Below are 21,376 nucleotides of genomic sequence, written 5' to 3'. Positions count from 1 at the left end.
CCTCAAGAGCTAGGAAGGCATCCTGGGGAGCAGACTCTATCCCCTGGTGTGCTTTCCCCCGCTCATTGGCTTGATAGCTTTGTTTACCTTATCTGTAAACATACTTTTGTTGTCCTCTGCCTGTAACCAAGCCAGCCAGATTAGTACACCCACATTCCTTTGGCTAGGGCAGGTTGGCTGTATGCACTGCCTCCCAAACCACATTTTAAGACCATATTTCCAGCACAGATATAATTCTTTGTACACAGCCTGTACTTTCATCACTAAATGATTTTCAAGGCCCAGCGTGTCACCAATTGACATATGATACCTTCCAACACATCTTTTGGATACATATAACGATAAGTGTGTTGGGAGTGGTGAGTGTGTCAGGCCTGATGTGAGTTACAGTATAGTGGGCCCTTTGGCACTGAGGCATTCCCGGGGTCACAATTTACCAGAATAAAAACGGTAGCAAAAGGATAGTTCAGCCCCCAGCAAAACTCCCCTCTGACATGAACAGCAGCCCCCAGCAAAGCCCACCCTCACCAAAGTTCTGAATAGACAGCTAAGCCTTGCAGCCTGCCCTGAAGGTCAACAGACCTGGGCTATTTCATTCAGGGCTTTAATGGGCTGTCCATGTGAGCAAGGAGAGCTGGATTTGGCCTCAGTTGGATTTTACACTGCAAAGACCAGCAGCATCAAGCAAAAGAAGACATTAGGTATTTTATTGTCAGATTTCATTCTGGAGCTTACTATGAAATCTTCCATCCCTTCATACCCAGGGCTATAAAATAAGACCCACTCCCATCTGCCATGCACGTTCACCCATTTTTAGAACCACACCCTAAAAGATCCTTTCAGTCAGGTTCACTGTATCTTCCACTCTGTCATTTTAACTGGCGCCTGGCACTTCCAAGTCCCATGTGGGACAGAAATCCTATGAGAGAGGCTATTCTTGATCATGTAGTGGTCCAGCCTTGACATCCTGATCATTTTCGCTCTCCCCAAATCATCTCCATTACTTTCTCCACGCTGCTGCTTATGTGTGGAATGGCATCTCCATCCCCAGTTTGCTGAGCCACTGTCCTCTCGTTTCATGCAGATCCCCCTAAAGACTCACATCTTCCTCAATGTGCACAAGTCATGATATAATAAAAGCCAAAAGGAAAGAAGTCAGGAAGAAAATGTCAATTATTCCCTCCTCTGGATTTTCTGGGCTGCAGTCTGTCTTTCTTTTAGGCCTCAAACCTGCAAGCCAACACCCACCCCCTCATGCACCAGTAGTCTCTGTATTGGTGCAGGGATTCATACTATAAAGACTAAACATTCTGTTTGTTTAAATAGCAATTGGCTCCTTTGATGAATGGGGAGCAGCCGTGGTGATGCATCTGCTGCTCACATTCGCCTGCAGCTTCTGAATGAGCCACTAATGGGGTGTCTCGCACGTCCTGACTTTATTGCTTGTATGCAAAATCTATTCAGATGAAGAAAAATATGGCTCCTAATTGCAGCTGATTAGCCCTGCCAGTCTGCCTTGCTTCATGGTGCACCTCATTAGCCATTACAATGTCTTACTGCAAATCAGCTCAGTAATCTCCTGGTCTGTGCAGCATCTGTTCAGAGGACCCTAGGCAGTGTCCCTCACTTTCCCTCCTGGCTTGGGTACAGCCTTATTGAGGAATGATTGGTTTGGTTAAAAAAGTGGCACCAACATAATTATTTCACATTCCAAGGATCTCATCTGCTTTCTGAGGCACTTGGCACACCACCATTGCTTCAGCATCATGCTCGCTTCGTGCTGGCTGCCTCGGAGCAGAATCTCAAAGCCTCATTTTTTCACACTAGTAACTAGCATGTGAAGCTTGGCTGAACGAGCTGCTTGAAGTCCTTTGGGGAAACCGTCCTAGTGCAGAGCCAGGGCCGTCCTTAGGCATACGCAGAATACACAGCTCCATAGGACACCATGAAATTTGGGGCACCAAATTGCCCCAAATTTCATGGTGCCCTACGCAGCTGCATGTTTTGTATGCGGCAGTGCCAGTGGCCAGCCCATCCCCCAGCTGGCTCCCCTGTGCTTTCCTGGGGGCGGGGGGCAGGAACACTCCCTCCTCCCCGACCCGCTTCTTCCCGCCCCTTCTCCCAAGCCCCCTCCCCCAGCGACGGACACAGCCCTGGGGATTAGTAGGGTGAGGGGGGGGGGCCTGGCACTGGCAGCAGGGGTCAGGCTTACCCTTGCACTCACTGGCGATGGCAGGAACCAGAGCAGCCCAGGCCACTCCATTCCACTGGCTCCCTGCTGTGTCGCTTTGCTTCCCGCCACCGGTGAGTACGGGGGGGGCCCCTTTCCCCAAGCCCCCTCCCCCGAGCGACACAGCTGGGGCAGGGAGAGCGGAGCGAGCTGGGGCCGGGTCGTTCTGCTTTCCGCTGCCGGTGCCAGGCCCCCTGCTAACTCCCCTGGCCATTCTGGGCCTGCGCGCTCCCCCTCCCCCGCCCCCAAAGCGGCCTCCCACAACTCCTGCCTCCGCGGTTGCGCAGGCCTTGAGCGCAGCCCAGACCCTCCGTGGGGCAGAGGAGGGGGAGAGCAGGTGCTCAGGCTGTGTAGGGCACCATAATTGGTAGGGACGGGGCTGTGCAGAGCAGTCCTGTGCCATGTACGGTGCTGTTTGTACTCCATTTACATGTGGTGCCATGTCAGGCAAAGTTCAGAGCCCAAACTGAAGGAAAGGGGATTAAAGGAAAGCCGGTTCTCCTTCTTAAATAAAGTAATTAGATTAGTTTCATTAGCGGAAGATACAGCTAGTGGTTAGAGTAGGGAATGAGCTCCTTGGGTTGCATTCCTGACTCTGCTTCAGGATCATCCGTCACTCTGGACCAAGTGACTTACCCTCGCTGGGCCAAATTCCACCCTGATGTAAGTGGTTGTAATGCCACTGAAGTCAGTGGCGACTCACCTGCGTACACTGGGTTGAAATTTGGCTCTCTGTGTCCCAATCTCCCCACTACTAAAATGAGGATTGTAATTCATACCTGTCTCACAGTGGGAGTTGCCTGGCTTAGTTCAGTGTTTCTGAAGTACTTTGAGGTCCTTGGATAAATGGTTATAGAGGAGCACATTTATTTTTATTATTTTTCATAAAAGAGGGAGGATTTGAGGGATATAATTGTAACATGACATTTTTGGGTGGGTTGTCTGCAGTGGGGATTCTATCTGGAACATCTGGTTTTCAAAATTTGAGGCTTTACTGATTGAGTTAAAAGCCGAAGGCTGTAGAAGGCTCATCCCTAGGACTGGGTGGGAAATAGGTTTCCTCTCATGGGAAAATTCAATATTTTTTCCCATTTTGAATTGGGACAAAAAGCCAAAATCTCAAAAAAAATTGCCATCTGATCATCCAAAAAAATCCCAAACCCTGGTTTGAGTCCATCAAAACATTTTGTTTTAATCATTTTGAAACATTTCATTTCAGTTTCGACCCTTTTTTGTTTAAAAAAAATATTTTTACATAAACTAATTTTAATTTCTTAATGAAAAGCCTTTTCTTACAGTCAAAAAAGGAACATTCCATTGTGGAAATGCCAGTCAGGATGTCTTGATGATTTTGAAACTTTTTTTGAAAAACATTTCAAAACAGGAAATTCTTTGACACCAATCCTTTCCCATGAAAAGCTTCACTTTCAATGAATGGCCAAAAATATCACCCTTTATATGTGGAGCAGACACCACTCGAGGGGGACAGAGCACCACCTTGAGAAGGTGCGTGTTACACACTAAATATAAAGGTCAGGACTTTGCCTGCCCTGTTTGTCAAAGTACATTTGAACTTGCTCCAGCCAGAGTTTTGCTCTATGCTCCTTCAGTCCCTTCACACAGTCTTGCCACTGTTGGTGTGAGAGAGCCTTCTCCCCTGCAGCCCCTGTCATCTGGAACAGTTTCCTTGTCTGCTTCCTCGAGTCTCCTCCTGTTGAATCTTATATTTATTGACCCTCATCATGTTCTCTCTCCCTGTGTTCAACTCTAAAGCTAGCAAGGAGTATGCAGTCCAGAGGAGAGGAATCTCTCTACACCAGCGGTCCCCAACCTTTTTGGCACCAGGGACTGGTTTCGTCGAAAAAAAATTTTCCGTGGACCTGCCCCCTATCTGACCCCCAGGGCCGGCTCCAGACCCCAGCGCGGCAAGCACGCGGACCTCCCGCAGGCACGACTGCGGAGGGGGCGCTCGTCCCGCGGCTCGGGTAGACCTCCCGCAGGCATGACTGCGGACGGTTCGCTGGTCCCGCGGCTCGGCTGGACCTCCCGCAGGCGTGCCTGCGGAAGCTCCACTGGAGCCGCGGGACCAGCGGCCCCTCCGCAGTCATGCCCGCGGGAGGTCCGCTGCTCCCGGGGTTCCGGTGCACCTCCCGCGCATGACTGCTTGGGGCGGCCAAATTCGTAGAGCCGCCCCTGCTGACCCCCACCCACTTCCTGCCCCCCTGACTGCCCGCCCCCCTCAGAATCCCCGACCCATCCTGCTCCTTGTCCCCTCACCATCCCCCAGAGACCCCCCACCACCCTGGGACCCCACCCCTGCTCCCTGTCCCCTGACTGCCCCAACCCCTATCGCCCCGCTGAGTCCTGACAGACCCCCCCGGAACACCCACAATCCAACTCCTCCCATTCCCTGCCCCCTGACCGCTCCCCCAACCTCCGCCCCCTCTCTGTGCCCTGACTGTCCCCAGGACTCCCTGCCCCTTAGCCAACCGCCCTGGCCCCAGCCTCTTACCCCCGGCTCCCTCCTCACCCGGAGCCTCAGCGCCTCGCCCGACAGCTGCAGCGTGTCCCCGGCGGGGCCGGAGCTCCGTCCCGCTCAGAGCCGCATGGTGAGGGGGCGGGGCTGGGAGCTCCCCGCCAAGCGGAGGCAGCTGAGCTCAGCCCGGAGCTCCCAGCCCTGCCGGAGACACGCCGCTTGATGTGCTAGGGGTCGGTTCGCGGTCCGGTTCTGCGACCCGGGGGTTTTGTGTTTACAAGCCCTTGCTCAGCATTAACTGTTCTTACTCTAGAGTAGAAGTGAGAGACGCTTGCACTGCTGTTGCCCTGGCTGTGCTTGTTCTGTGGATAAGCAGAGGACATCAATCTTCAGAGTTCACAATCCTGCTTTTCCCAGGAGGTTTTGGATCTTGATTTACTTAGACTGTAAGCTCTTTGGAGCAGACTCCTTCTTTTTATGATGTGTTCATATAGTGCCTACCACAATGGAGCCCTGATTCCCTGATTGAGGCGCCTAAGTGCTACAGCAGTACAATTAAATAATAATAATTGGCTGATGTTCTTTGCAAGTGTAATCACAGAATCTGCTACTGACAGGGGAAAGGATCAATTCTGTCCCATCTGTAGTTCCTGTGATTCTTCTTAGAAGCTGCTCGTCATATATTTCTTGTACACGGTAGGTTGCAGGGCTGCTACTAGCAGGTCAGGCTTCAGTACCCAATATGGACTGGCCACAGAGCTTTCCTAGGGTTGCCAGGCATCCAGTTTTTTACCAGAACGCCTAGTTGAAAAGGGACCCTGGCAGCTCCAGTCAGCATCGCTGACCGGGCCATTAAAAGTCTGGTCAGCGGCACAGTGGAGACCCGGAGCTACAGCGGGCTTCGTGCCTACCCTAGCTCCGTGTGGCTCCTGGAAGCGGCCGCCAGGTCCCTGCAGCCTCTAGACGCAGGAGCAGCCAGAGAGGCTCCACGTGCTGCCCCTGCTCTGAGGCCAGCTCTGCAGCTCCCGTTAGCCAAGCACTGCAACCAATGGGAGCTGTGGGGGCAGTGCCTGTTGGTACAAGGGCAACGTGTGGAGCCTCCCTGGCCGCCCATGCGTCTAGGGGCGGCAGGGACCTGACGGCCATTTCCTGAGACCGCAGTAAACACTGCCTGGACCCTGCACCCCAAACTCTCTCCAGCACCCGAACCCCCTGCCCCAGCCCCTCCCACACCCAAACTCCCTCCTGGAACCTGCACCCCCCAACACCCTGCCTCACCCCCTCACGCATCCCAAACCCCTCATCCCCGACCCACCCCACCTCCCGGAGCCCCCTCCTGCACCCCAAACCCTCATCCCCATCCCAGAGCCTGCACCCCTAGATCAAAACCTCACCCCTCCACACACCCCAACCCCCTGCCCAAGCCCGGAGCCCTCTCCCAAATCTTGAACCCCTTATTTCTGGCCCCACCTGGAGCCTGCTATCCCAGCCCAGACCTCATACCCCACCCCTGGCCTGGAGCCCTCTCCTGCACCCCCAACCCCAGAGATCTCACACTCCTCCCACACCCCAAATCCTGCCCCAGCCCAGTGAGAGTGAGGGTTGGGGAGAATGAGTGACAGAAGGAGGGGGGATGGAGTGAGAGGGCCTCAGAGAAGGGACGGGGTAGGGGAGAGGCCTCGGGGAAAGGATGTTCAGTTTTGTGTGATTAGAAAGTTGGCAACCCTAAGCTTTCCTCTCTTAGGCACCAGATGTGTTCACTATAAACTCCTTTAACGGTCTGCCATGTAAGTCTGAGGTTAGCTTAAATAAGGTATGTTACACACAGCATCACCTAGTGGCTTAACAGTATAATACAGTTTAGCATTCCCTTACATCTCCCCCTTTAAGTTCTACATTCCTACTATTTACCAAATTTACACTGTCTTTGAAGTTCAGAACAGATCATTCTGTTAAGTGTCTCTGAATCACACTAGTTTTCTAATTATGTGACTCTGGCTGTCCATTAGTTGCAATGACTGGCTATAGTTGGTCTGGAATCCTTGAGTCATTATCTTGTTCTGCATCTGCCATCTATAGAGTTTGCTCCATTGATTGTTTTTTCTGAGGAACAAATTGTAGATGTCAGTGGTTCCTGTTGAACTATTCACTGTTGGTCTCAATCATATATGACCAGGGCACTGAATTCTTTTCTTTATGACAGCTGGAGTTGTCCATCCTTTTTCTAAATCCAATTGATACGAGCACGGTCACCAAGTTCTAGACCTGGCAGTTCTCTGACTGAGTGTCTGTCATCTGATGTAAAATTGTCACTTTTAAAATCAATAGTCTTTACTGGACTATTCAGTTTCACTCTCCAGGAAGGCTCTATGTTATCACAAGGGATAAATCCCAGAAACAATGGCTTTTGATTGTAATATGAGTCAATTCCCTGACTGCTTTGATGCAGCAAACAACTGCAAAATGTCCATAATTTTGTGCATTTATTACAGCTTATGCCTTTGGCTGGACATGCATCATCCGTTGAGATGTGATTTTTTTCCACATCTTGTGCATTTAAGCTGTCACACTTTGGTGTTTGGCTGGAATTTGTGCCTCTTACCTGGCAGTTCTCTCTTTGCCTCAGCGGTCTTGTGGTAAAGCCTTGTAGCACTCATGCTGCATCTGTTAACTGCTTCTAAGCTCGTTTCTTGTTTTTCAAGTTTGGCAAGTTGCTCTTGGTTTTGCTGTCTCACTGCTCAGACTGCTTTGCTATCTGGATAGCTGTGCTTAGGGTTAAATCTCTTCAGTTGTAGCTGCTGTGAAAGGTTTTTATCTGTTAATAACCATCCTGTCCCTGAGGGCAGGTCTGTACTAGGGGGCTAAGTTGACCTAAGTTGACATTGCATATCTAAATTGATGATCGACTTATTAGGTTGACTTATTGCAGTGTCTACACCACGCTGGGTCGACTGGAGAAACTCTCCTGTCAACTTGCCTTATGCTTCTCCTTCCAGTGGAGTATCAGAGTCCAGGAGAGAGCGATTGGCGGTCGATTTAGCGGGTCTTCACTAGACCCGCTAAATCAACCCCTGGTGGATCAATCGCCACCCATCGACTCCCTGGTAAGTGAAGACCAAGCCCTGAAAATTTCATGTTTTGCAGTTCCAAACTTGCAGTTTTCAGCCAGTGCATGCAGAGTTCCTATAAAACAGTCAATGCTTTCCCCTGGTGAAAACATATTCTTTTATAAACCACATTTTTCTGGGGTATAAAGTATGCATCAAATATAGCCAGAACCTTTTCTTAGGCTAGGTCTACACTGGGGCGGGGGGGGTGTCGACCTAAGATATGCAACTTCAGCTACGCAAATAGCGTAGCTGAAGTCGGTGTATCTTAGGTCAATTTACCTGGCCATGAGGACGGAGGCGAGTTGACCTCTGCCGCTCTCCCGTCGACTCCGCTTCCGCCTCTCGCTGCGGTGGAGTTCCGGAGTTGACGGCAGAGTGATCAGGGATCGATTTTATTGTGTCTACACTAGATGCGATAAATCGATCCCCAATAGACTGATCACTACCCGCCGATCTGGCAGGTAGTGTAGACGTACCCATAGTCTTCTTTGTGACTGTCTTTAGTAAAGTCAAAGGATATAAAGATATGCTCTGCCTGCTTTCCCATCGCATAAATTAAAGAGCATACTTGTAGTGTTCGGTTTGGTAGCAATTCCAAACCTTGCAAAATACTGCTTCAGTCTGTCCATTGTGAAGGTTTCTCAAAGCTGAAATTCTCTTGGGCATCGAAGAGAGGCATGTAGATAAGATCCTGCAACCTTTGGTGCTTTGTTCCTTCTGGCTGCAACTTTTGTTGCTGCTTCCCTTCTGTTTCTATTCGCCTCTGTCACTAGTTTACTCCTGACACCGTGCCATGCACACCTTGTACACAGTAGGTTTCAGGGCTGCTACTGTCTGCACCAGATATGGTCTAGTCACAGAGCTTTCCTTTCCCAGAAAGATACATGCCAAATGTGTTCTCTATAAGCTCTAATGTACTGACATTAGCTTAAATAAGATATGTTACATATATCACCACCTACTGGCTGAACAGTGTAACATGGTTTAGGATTCCATCACAGTACACTGCTTTCACCCATTTGGTATCAGGCTTTTATCTTCTTTTCTTTTCATTGCAGCATCTCAGGCTATGGAGCAGCTGGTGGGAAAGGAGGGAAGAATACTATGGTGAGGTCCCATGGTGTGTCCATATTGGGGATTTTTGACCTCCAAAAGGATGATGCCTTATACATCTTGGTGGGCCAGCAAGGAGAAGATGCCTGCCCTAGTGTAAGTGATTGCCAATTCTGTCTCATGTTGAACCTTTTCCAGCACTGGGATCTTTAATATTACAGCTGTCTGAATTTAGGGATTTTGGTTTGAGTAGTTCAAACTACAGATATAAGATTTCTGGTAGTGACTTAATATTAATGGTTTGTCTATACTACAGTTAAACACCTGCAGCTGGCCCATGTCAGGCTCATGCGGCTCGGGCTATGGGGCCCTGGGTCTCTGCAAGGGGAGAGGGTCTCAGAGCCCAGGGTCCAGGCCAAGCCCGAACATCCTCATTACAATTGTACAGTCTTGCAGCCTGAGTCCAAGTCAGCTGACCTGGGCCAGCTGCGGGTGTTTCTTTGTTGTGTAGACATACCTATAAGGGCCTGATGTTGCAGTCCTACCATGGAACAGTGGGGCCCCCAGTGGAACTGCATGCGTCTCAGGGAATCTTTGATTTTAAGTACCAAATCTCTTTCTCATTCTACAGAAGTGACCGGGACAACCTCACCCACCCTTTCTCCAACAGACTAATCTGGGGGAAGCTCTGCAAGTTTGGTCTCATGGGGTTTTCCCTTCCTTCCAACCTCAGCCCCATCTTTGATATGGGCCCCTCAAATCCTACACGGATCACCACACAAACTCCGTTTGCTCAGGCTTTGTGCATGGGGGAGGCTGAAGGCATTACTACTGAATTAATCCAACTTCCACTGTTACTAAGAATCACTACAAATTGCTGACAAGATTATCACCTTCCATTACTACCGCTGGAAGCCCTGATGGAGGAAAATTAAGCATTATCCTGTGTAATTTCACCACAGCTTTTGATCTGGGCATTTAGTATTCTGCAGGATTCTTGGCGGTGGCACTTGTTATGCGGCTGGGGTTCATGAAACCAAAGCATTGCTGCCCATTACAGATTTTGAGCAGGGAAGGGAAGGGAAGGAGGATACAGGCAGGAGAGTGGAAGGGTCTGGGGGCCCCAAAGCCAAATCTTGCAGAAAATGCTAAAACTGGAATACTGTCCCCAACACACATGCACTCATATACACACACAGTTAATGTAAGAACCTTTTAGAATCAGATATGTCCTAACTCAGACTTTCATTTAGCATGTATAATCAAGCCATTTCAGTGCAATATAATATATGGAGTCATTAAATTACAGGCCACTGTAATCTTAGCAAGAATTTATTGAGTGCTAATGTAATTCTTTCATCGAAGCAAAGAGAGTGCATTGACTTGTGGAAGGGACTTTTACTTGATTGGATTGTAATCAGTTATGTCTTTGCAATGAAGGTGGTTTTTTTTTTAATCCAATTGTAATTTACTGGTCTCTCTGGATCATTGCACTTTGTCATTTTATTAATCATCCCTTTCCAAACTCTGAATCAAATTCTTGCCTGAAGTGGATTTTTAATTGTGCCTGTGTTACTCGGCAGGCAAGTTTTGGGTCCACTTTATGGTAAACAAAACACTTCAATTCTAAATTGGAAAGATGCACGCGTCAAGTTCTTCTGCTGCAATAAAATACTTGTGTGACAGAGTAGGAAGATACAGAAGGAGGATTATATTTAGACAAATATTATCTGTAAATATTACCAATATGGCTCATTACCCCAGTGTTGAGCCCAATATAAATAACAAGATAGAAATTGAGAGGCAGATATTTAAGTGACAACCAGAAAGTAATATAACTAATGGCTGAGCTGCAACCAATGTAAATCCCCAGAGCTAAGTCATGCTCATTGGACACACACACAAGTGCTCTGATTGACTTTAGGGGGAAAACAGGTGTGAACCACGTGAGCATAATTAGTCACCAAATTACTGTTCTTTCTCCTGGGTTAGGGATGGTAATTCTAATTCTCTCTTGGTCTATTTGAAATGAATTGGTGTGGACTCAGCTGACTGCCTACTGAACTAGTGTCCACCATAAAAACTGTCTTGGCATTTGGCACTGGTTGGTAGTGAATCTTTATCCTTAGCTGGTCCCTCAAAGTCAAGACTGAAACATGTTGGCAGTAGGGCTCAGTGGCTAGGGCATTGGACTGGGAGTCAGGAGACCAGGGTTCTATTTCTGGCTACCACTTGGAGCAAGTCATGTAATTGTCAAGTGCCTCGGTTTCCCATTTGTAAAATGTATATAGTAACAATACTTACCTGCCTTTGTAAAGCCCATGGAAATCTATGGGTAAAAAATGCTAGGTGAAAACCAGGTGGTGTTGTTACGGGTAGGAGGAAGTAGGAGGGGTTCGCACTGGCTACATCTGCACTATGATGCACACTAGGGGTGTGATTTCCCCTCCTTGTGTACACATACTCGAGCTAGCATGAGTATAAATTGTGTGGCTGTGGCAGCAGCAGCAGTGGAAGGGTGACTGAGCTGCGCCGAATATACCCACCGGTTTCTGTCAGGTTTGTACTCTGCACAGCTCAGCCGCTCCTCTGCTGCTGCTACACTGCTATTTATACTTACGCTAGCTTGATGAGAGCTAGCATGAATATGTGCATCAGTGCTGGAAGTAGGGGCTGCTGGGGGTGCTGCGGCACTGCATGGCTTGAAGTGGCTTCCATCGTATACAGGGTTTACAGTTTGGTTCAATGGCTCTTAGCACCCCCACTATACAGATTGTTCCGGCAGTCCTGAGTATGTGCGCACGAGTAGAGGAATCATACCCCCTAGCACGCAGAGTCACCCTTGGGTTATGCCATACCTCTCCTGTGGATAAATATAGGACATCAGTTTCTAGGGACGTCTATTTGCCTCTTTTGATCAGCACTCATAGGTGCCGACTCCGTGGGCGCTCCAGGGCTAGAGCACCCACAGGGAAAAAAGGGTGGGTGCTGAGCACCCACCAGCAGCCCCCCTATCAGCACCACCCCCACCCCTCAGCACCTCCTGCCTGCCGGTGGGCCCTGCAGAGCAGCGCCTTCCCCTCCCTCCCTGCGCCTCCCACCCGCCACAAACAGCTGCTTCGCAGAATGCAGGAGGCTGGGAGGGAGAGGGGAGGAGTGAGGACGTGGCATGTTTGGGGGAGGGGGTGGAACTGGGTGGGAAGAGACAGGGCAAAGCAGGGTGGGAAGGGGTGGGGCCTTGAGAGAAGGGGTGGAGTGGGGGCAGGGCCTGGGTCAGAGCCAGGGGTCGAGCACCCCCCCAGCATTTTGGAAGGTCAGCGCCTGTGTCAGCACTGGATTCATTTTTAAAGGATTCAATTTTAAAAAGCCACAAATTCCTCTGGCCAGTAGCAAAGCAAAAGGTGACACTCTTGTAGGAGAGTGTGAGCCTGCTTCTGCTCCCTTTGGAGTCAGTGGCAAAATTCCCTTTGGTTTTGGTGGAAGCACATTTAGACCATTGGTTTGCAAATGCAGGGGAGGGAAGCATATGAGGCCTTTGTAGCTAATGAGCTTACTTTGTGTGTGCAGCAAAATGGAGGCTCCTTGTCTGAACTCAGACTTGCTGTTCTCTCTGCAGACTAACCATGTTATACAGAAAGTATGCATTGGAGAGAATAACGTGATTGAAGAGGAGATTCGAGTGAACAGGAGTGTCCATGAATGGGCAGGAGGAGGTGGTGGAGGGGGAGGAGCAACGTATATATTTAAGGTACAGGAACATAGCCCTTATATCCTATTACCTAAAAATGCTGCACACTACCTAGACTTGTACGTGAATGCCATCCTTTGTTTAGTAAGTGCCCCCTACAATTTACCCTGGAGCACCAAGAACTCTCTGGGCCTGATTCTCACTTACACTAAGGACCCTTTAAACCGCTCTGACAGAGTAAACAAGCCTTAAAGTGAGCTTAAATATAACTTTTATTTACAATGTATGGCCGTGGATGCACAGAGCTCCTGAGCCCTTATGGAGCTGAATGGCCCTGTTCATACCTCTTCAAGCTTTTGCTAACGCTGTCTGCTGACTCAGGCAGGGTCACTGCATCAGATTACATTCTGTTCGCATATTTAAGGTTTACCTTGCAACCACAAGGACTAAAAATATAATTTTTTATTGTGATCTGAGATTCTGGAGCACAGTTCTGTCCAACGGGTAAATTTCACGGCAGTTTCTTGAGCTGTGGAATCGCAGAATACACAAGGCCCTATAGCCTTTGACTTCTGCTGTGCTATGGCATACGAACAATTGGGATCAGCCTTTATGTTCTGCTGTAGGTGTAGCCTTTCAGCCAAAGACCATTGATCACCACGGCAGGTCATTTACATTTTATCAAAAGTTGGCTAATCAATCAGCATTCATCCCAAATCCCAGTTTTGTGTGTTCTCAATATGCTTCAAATCAATAGACTTGTACCATATCATAGTAACTCTGCACACTCAAGTAGCTCCCAAAGTGGTAATCCCCTGCAAAGTGGAGCCACTGTACTGCACTACACAGAGCAGTGTACCATAGAGCTCTTGTAATTGATATACTACATCATACAGGGTAACATTACATGCTTTACAAGAGCCACGAGCACTGGCGTGCACAATACACATAGCCATCGAAGCTGCTGTTCTCCACTGAACATGGTACGATTAGTAATATCCATTAATCTTTGGATGCAGGTACGTGAATAAGGCAATTGTAATTTGGACTGCTCAGCAGTCCTAGGGGCTTGCCTAGTGCAATATGAAGTAACTAGCGTGTGAGATGAACTTGTATTTGCATGTCTGACACAGCGTAAACCCCAGCTTCATTTCTCAATTCACCCTGTTAAGATGGAGAATGGAGAACCAGTCCCCTTGATAATTGCAGCAGGAGGTGGTGGCAGGGCCTACAGGGCCAAAACAGATACTTTTCATCCAGAAAGGCTGGAGAATGATTCATCTGTTCCAGGGCTGAATGGAAATTCAGGAGCTGCAGGTAAGGAACATTTACTTTGTTCAGAAAATCTTTCCCAGACCTCAAGAAGAGCTCTGTGTAAACTCCAAAGCTTGTCTCTCTCACCAACAGAAGTTGGTCCAGTGAAGGATATTACCTCACCCACCTTGTCTCAGCAAATCTTTGAGGGACAGAACATAAGATGTGAAAATGTGAGACTCTCAGAAACCATTGTCACCACAGGGAAGACATCCCTGTAGACATGGAAATCATGTTGCATTTCTACAGCATAGCTTCCCAGGCTAGTGCAGACAGGGCTATATTGCAGCCTGGTTAGCAGTCCCTGCAAAAAGGCCAAGGACTGAATGAGCCACAGAGGTGAGGACCACCCTCTCTCATCAGGGCGAGTGCATTCTCTGTCTATGAGTAGCTTGTGCTTCAGCGGTCTCTGCTTACAGAACCATAAAAATAGAGCTGGGCAGGACCTATTGTCATCAAGTCCATCTCCCTGCCAAGGCAGGATTGTTCCCTACAGAACATTGTCTAGCTTTGTTCTCGGATTGCACTGTTCTGTGGTTAGTGGACTTCAGCCTTACAGACTGTCAGTCTGGCACCTTTCCCAATCATGAAATTCACTTTAATGCATGTTTGTTTGTTTTGTTTCCTGAGACGGAAAAGCCTCTTCCATAGCTCTGTAATGTCCAGCACTTTGGATCTTGAACCTTCAATCATCATGAACCCTGCAAAAATAAACAAAATCACAATTAACAATATTTAGTGTTTACGGATGTGGTAGTTTGTACAATTTCAAACTAACTCACCCAATCCTAGTCTGAAAGAGAGAAGTATTAGTATCCCCAATTTACAGGTGGGGAATGGAGGCACAGAAATGGGTTTTTTAATGTTCCAAACTGAATGCTATGTAGTGGGGACTGCATAGAGAGCAGAGGGCTGGAAGTCAGGACTCTTAATTCTCTTCTTGACATCCACTTACTTTGTGGCCTTTGGCAAGTCACTTAACCTCTCTAGGCCTCAGTTTGACCACCTATAAAATGGGGATAATGCTTCTCTACATCCAGGGCTGTTGTGAGCTTTAACTAATTACTATTTGTTAAGTACATTGAGCTCCTCAAATGAAAGGAACCGGTAGTGCTAGTAAGAATCACTCTAGCATTTTAGGCTATTAAAGAGTATAAGCACAAACTCTTTGATATCAGAAAATTAGATGTCTCAAGATAGTAGAAATATTAGTTAGAATTTGGTTTCAAGAAAAATGGTTTGTGTTGGGTGGTCCATTAATTTAAAAGATAATTAAATGTTTGTTGGAAAAACATATTTCAGCTCCCAGGCTGGTGACAGAGTAATAGAAAGTTAGTTCCTCCCTCATCCACTCTACTTCCCATAGCTTGATCTCAGGTTTCTGCGTATAACTTGTCAGTGTTGGGGAAGCCATTCACCCCCACCACTGCACAAACTCAAGTTATTCAGGCTTTGTATGGCAAACTAAAGAGTTGTGGTGGTGAAGGATCAATCCAACTTCTTCTTTGAGTGATTGTTCACGTCCATTACACATTAGGTGTGCGCGCAGTGCACGGACATCGGAAACTTTTTCCTTTAGCAGCTCCCGTCGGGGCAGCAGGGGAGCCCCGCCAGAGTGGCGCCTCATGCTGGTGCATCTATACCCCTGCTGACCCGACCCCCCTTCAGTTCCTTCTTACCACCCGAGGCGGTGTTGGAACAGCTCTCTATCTCTCACTTACAAGTGTCCCTTAGCATAGTTATCAGTAGTTAGTAGTTATCAGTAGTTAGTACTTCTTAATAATAGATAGTTAAGCTTTCTTTGTTTAGGTGTTGGAAGTTGTCTCCAGCACCAGCCCTGGGCTGCAGGGCATGCCGCAGGCTCAAGGCTTTAAGGCTTGAGCCACCTGCCGCAAGCCTATGCCAATTAGAGACCTCCACGACTCCTCGTGTCTTTCGTTGCCTGGGGGAATCGCATCAGACAGAACGCTGCAAGATCTGTAAGGCTTTTAAGAAAGAAAGAAAGACTTTCGCCTCAAGCAGCTACTCATGGAGGCCGCACTGCAACCTCGGCTTTGGGCCATCCAACCTCGGTGCTGGCGTCCTCGGTGCGGATTGCCCTGGCGTCAGTTTGTGATCCGGCACCGGTAAGGCACCGCAAGCATGCCGCGCCGAGGCAACAAGAAAACCCCCGGCACCATTCAACCTCACCGGCATGGTCAAAGGGCCAGCCTACAAGCCGAGGGCGTTCCCCGCATAAGAAGCCAGCACCGCCCAAGCAAACGAGTGCTCAAAAGGGAAGCGCTGCCGCAGGGCATGCTCCCGCTCCGGTGGCCCCAGCGCCGAAGAGCCCGTTGAGCCCCGGGCTAAGCGCCTTGAGCACGGAGGACAGGCTGGAGGAGCTCCTAGGACAGCCCTCCACACCAGACACGTTTGAGGTGGCAAAGGACCTCATCCAGTTGTCGGCAACAAGCCCCCTCCCTGCCAAAGAGAAGCCTCCGGCACCGTCTCCAAGAGTGTCGTCAAGAGGCAAGCCGGCAATGGTGTGCTGATTGAGGTCACCTCCCAGCTCCCGCTGTCGGTCCCGGTCAAGCTCGGCCTCTGCAGATTCCCAGTTGCCCCTGACCCGGTGGGACTCGAGGACACCGGATCCCAGCCAGCATAAGGCACCGGCACCGCCAGGGCACTACTCCTCGGTGCCATCGCCGGGCTGACTCCAAGGTGACACAAGATCGAAGTCCCCAGGCCTGAGCAGAAGCCAACAATCCCGATCCCGGGAGTATCGGTCCCGGTCCCCATCAGCAAGGAGCTGTTCTCCAGCCCCCCGGCAGCACCATTCTACGGCACCGCCTTGGCCTTCCAGGTCGGCATCCTCAGAATCTGAGGTGGACTCAGGCTGCTCCAGCTATGCAAGCAGGGCACTGGCAAGCAGGGATTCCCAAGCCCTGTGGCATCCCCAGTGGGGCCCACCAAGGCAGTTGCCCTTTTGGACACCATGGGCCTATCACCAACAGCAGGGGCCCTCCTCACAGAGCCTCGAGATCTGGCTATTCAGTGCATCGGTCTCGGTCCCCGCACAGGCATCCCTCCATGCCCAAGGTGGCCATGGTATCCAGGCCACCAGACACTTCTCCAGAGCACAGGAGAGTGGAAGCGGCACCAAGCCCGGCGCTGTCCTGGAGGCAGTCTGTCAGGCAGGACCCAGAGGAGCCCCCAGCATGTGAGGAAGTACAAGAAGTGCTGGAAGATGAGATGCAGAAGGCCCTCACCTCTTTGTCATCCCCAGATGAAGCCGTGGCAGGCACCACAGTGTCGGGGCCTCCTCCGATTGACCACAGAGCACACCAGGAGCTGCTCTGAAGGGTAGCCCAGAACTTGGGCCTACAGGCGGAGGAAGCAGTAGAGCAGGACCATCCTGTGGTGGACATCTTAAGCCCCAAGGGCCCCTCCAGAATTACACTCCTGCTCATAAAGACAATCCAGTCCAACTACAAGACGGTCTGGCAAACCCTGGCCTTTAGCACGCCAACAGCAACAGTAGAGCAGAAGTACTTTGCCCCTTCCAAGGGATACGACTTCCCCTTTTGTCATCTGGCCCCCTGTTCGCTGGTCGTCTCAGTAGTCAATGAACAGGAACGACATGGTCAGTAAGCCCCAGGTCCTAAGGCCAAGGAGGTTAAATGTCCAGACCTATTCGGCAGAAAGGTCTATTCTTCTGGGGGCCTCCAGTTGAGGATCGCGGACCAGCAGGCGATCCTGAACAGACACAGTTTTAATTCCTGGATGGCAGTTTCCAAATGTAAAGACTCCTTGCCCCAGAGCTCTCAGCCTGAGTTTGCAGCCCTTGTGGATGAAGGAAAAGCAGTAGCCAAGACCGCTCTGCAGGCCTCTCTCAACTCGGTGGATGCAGCAGCCAGAACAATCACCTCAGGAGTGGTGATGAGGCACTCGGTATGGCTGCAGGCTTCAGGCCGTTTGCCAGAGATCCAGAATACCCTTCAGGACCTCCCCTTTGAAGGGTTTGGTCTCTTTTCAGACCAAATAGATGCCAGGCTGCATAGCCTCAAAGACTGTCGGGCAACCCTCAAGTCATTTTGAATGTACACCCTGGTGACTCAGAGGAAGGCTTTCAAGCCCCAGCCGCCTCAGCAAAGACAATACCAGCCCCGCCCTAGGCAGGAGCTGTATTGGAGGAGAGGTAGAGACAACAGGCAGAGGCGGAACAACACGCCTAGCCAAGGCCAGGGCCCGGGCAAGCTGCAACCCGGCAACAAGCAAGGGTTTTGAAGGTGCGCTCGAGGACAGCGTACCAAGCCAGTTACCGGATCTTTCCCTATGTTTCCTGAACCGCTTGTCCCGCTTCTACCGTGCGTGATCCCGTATAACATCGGACCATTTGTTCTTACGCACAGTACAAGTGGAATACACGCTTCAATTCTCCTCCCTCCCTCCCTCCCACCCCACTTCCCCGTCCCTCATCGGGGACCCCTCTCATGAGCAACTCCTTATGCAGGAGGTACAGATGTTCCTCGAGGTGGGGGCAGTGGAAGAGGTCCCTTGGGATCTAAGAGGGAAAGGGTTTTACTCCCGTTATTTTCTTATTCCTAAAGCAAAGGGGGGTCTTCGACACGTTTTAGACCTGCTTGGACTCAACAAATTCTTAGTCAAGGTCCGCTTCCACATGGTCTCCCTAGGCCATCCCTGGATCCGGGGGATTTCTACGCTGCCCTCGACATGAAAGATGCATACTTTCACATCGCTATTCATCCCGCTCACCGTCAGTTCCTGCAGTTCACCATAAACCAGCACCATTACTAGTTTACGGTCCTACCTTTTGGCCTGGCGGCAGCCCCCAACATATTCACGACATGCATGTCGGTAGTGGCAGCCTTTCTACAAAAAAGGAGAATTCGAGTATACCCGTACCTAGACGACTGGCTTCTCATGAGTCGGTCCGAGGAGGAAGTCCGTTCCCATGTGACAGTGGCACTGGAGATATTCCGCAGGCTAGGCCTGCTAGTTAACGTGTCCAAGTCCTCCTTGATACCTACGCAAAGGCTAGAGTTCATTGAGGCAATCCTGGATTCTGTACAGGCACAAGCATGCCTCCCAGAATCCAGATTTCTGGCCATCCAGTGTGCCATAGACTCAGTGCTGAGGTTCCCCACAACCACGGCCAGATGCTGCCTGCAGCTCCTAGGACACATGGCGGCATGCACCCACGTAGTCAAACACGCTCGACTACGGCTCAGGACTTTGCAGTTGTGGCTAGCCCAGTCATATCGCCTGGGCAGAGACCCCTCAGACCTTGGAGTGACAATCCCTGCCCAGGAGTTGGACTCCCTGCACTGGTGGCTCAACCAGCAGGTAGTCTGTGAAGGGATCCCCTTCACCGCAACACAACCCACGCTGATGCTGGTAACAGACGCGTCAGACCTTGGCTGGGGAGCGCACTTGGGGGACCTTCAGACACAAGGCTTGTGGTCCAAGGATGAAATGTTGCTCCACATCAATGTGAAGGAGCTCAGGGCAGTTCGCCTACCCTGCCAAACCTTTCATGCTGCTTTAGAAGGTCACAGTGTGACAGCTCTGACAGACAACACTACCGCCATGTTCTACATAAACAAGCAGGGTGGAGCCGAGATGCCCATTTCCTATGGGACTTTTGTATAGCCCACTCAGTACACCTCGTAACGTCATACCTCCCGGGTGAGCGGAACGAGCTGGCGGACCACCTCAGCAGGTCGTACCACATGCACGAATGGTTGATGAGACCGGATGTCTTGCAATCGATCTTCCAGAAGTGGGGATTTCCCCAAATGGACCTCTTTGCCACCAGGGACAAGAGTCAATGCCCACAGTTTTGCTCTTTCCAAAACCACAGTCCGGGCTCGGTCACAGATTCCTTCGCAGTCCCACAGAGTCTCCTCAAAGTTCGCAGAGACAAGGCAGTAATGATTATCATCACCCCAACTTGGCCCCGCCAACATTGGTTTATGACTTTGCTGGAGCTGTCAGTAGCCGACCCGATTGCCCTGCCCCTGCACCAAGATCTCATCACTCAGGACTGCGGGCGCCTGCTCCACCCAAACCTGCAGTCTCTGCATCTCTGTGGTTGAATGCAATGGAGAGCCAGTGCTCTCTTCAGGTGCGACAAATTCTCCTCAGCCGTAGGAAACCTTCCACTAGGGCAGCATACCTCACTAAGTGGAAGAGGTTCTCCTGCTGGTGTGAACCAAAGCATATACCGCCACTTCAGGTCTCTGTTCCAGTTATCCTAGAATTCCTGCTGCACCTTAAACATCAAGGTCTTGCCCCCTCCTCAATTAGAGTACATCTGGCTGCCATTTCGGCATTCCACCCAGAGGAGTTGGGGCATTCAGTGTTTTCCAACCCCATGGTAGCCTGGTTTCTCAAGGGGCTGGAGAGGGTGTTTCCCTACTCACACCCTCCGGTCTCTCCCTGGAACCTTAACCTGGTCCTGACCAAGCTCATAGGACCACCTTTTGAGCCCCCAGCCTCTTGCTCTTTCACTCACCTCTCCTGGAAGGTTGTGTTTTTGGTAGCCATTATGTCCACAAGGAGGGTGTTTGAGTTGAGGGCCCTCACCTCAGAGCCCCCTTATACAGTTTTTTATAAGAACAAAATGCAACTTAGGCCACACCCTAAATTCCTCCCTAAAGTAGTCTTGCAATTTCACATGGGACAGGACATTTGTTTGCCAGGGTTCTTTCCCAAACCATACATGGACTCGAGTCATCATAGCCTACATACTCTGGATGTCCGTAAGGCCCTGGCATTCTGTCTGGAACGAACTAGACCTTTCTGCAAGTCGACACAGTTGTTCATCGCCATTGCGGAGAGAATGACAGGACTCCCTGTCTCGGCGCAGCAGATATCATCATGGATTGCAGATTGCATCTGCACAGGCTATGAGCTTGCCAAGGTGCCAGCCCCGGCGATCACGGCTCACTCGACTAGGGCTCAAGTGTCCTCAGCAGCTTTCCTGGCGCAGGTTCCACTCCAGGAGATCTGTAAAGAAGCCACCTGGTCGTTGGTCCACACATTCACAGCCCACTGCGCAGTCCATCAACAGGCCAGGGAGGACGCAGCGGTCGGCACGGCTGTGCTCCAATCAATTGTTCCATGATTCTTACCCTCCTCCTGTGGTAAGCTTGTGAGTCACCTAATGTGTAATGGATGTGAACAATCACTCAAAGAAGAAAAAACGGTTGCCTACCTTTTTGTAACTGTTGTTCTTCGAGATGTGTTGTTCACGTCCTTTACACTTCCCACACTCCTTCCCCTCTGTTGGAGTCTCTGGCAAGAAGAAACCGAAGGGGGGTTGGGTCGGCAGGGGTATATATGCACCAGCATTAGGCTCCACTCTGGTGGGGCTCCCCTGCTGCCCCAACGGGAGCAGCTAAGGGAAAAATTTTCCGACGTCCGTGCACACAGCGCACGCACACCTAATGTGTAATGGATGTGAACAACACATCTCGAAGAACAACAGTTACGAAAAGATA

The 21,376-nt window shown here is 50.2% G+C and overlaps 1 protein-coding gene across 1 annotated transcript in view; it reads left to right on the top strand.

Annotated features, from left to right (window-relative positions):
• ALK (ALK receptor tyrosine kinase) overlaps window positions 1-21,376 on the top strand; it is a 576,734-nt gene that overhangs the window by 504,521 nt on the left and 50,837 nt on the right. Inside the window, exons 13-15 of the mRNA XM_045010420.1 lie at window positions 8,875-9,025; window positions 12,486-12,617; window positions 13,730-13,874. Of these exons, the coding sequence (XP_044866355.1) occupies window positions 8,875-9,025; window positions 12,486-12,617; window positions 13,730-13,874 (428 nt within the window). The remainder of the gene's footprint in view (window positions 1-8,874; window positions 9,026-12,485; window positions 12,618-13,729; window positions 13,875-21,376) is intronic.

This window comes from Mauremys mutica, chromosome 3 (genome assembly GCF_020497125.1).
Source record: "Mauremys mutica isolate MM-2020 ecotype Southern chromosome 3, ASM2049712v1, whole genome shotgun sequence".
In the NCBI taxonomy this organism is placed as follows: domain Eukaryota; kingdom Metazoa; phylum Chordata; order Testudines; family Geoemydidae; genus Mauremys; species Mauremys mutica.
This window is presented reverse-complemented; position numbering and strand designations above follow the sequence as displayed.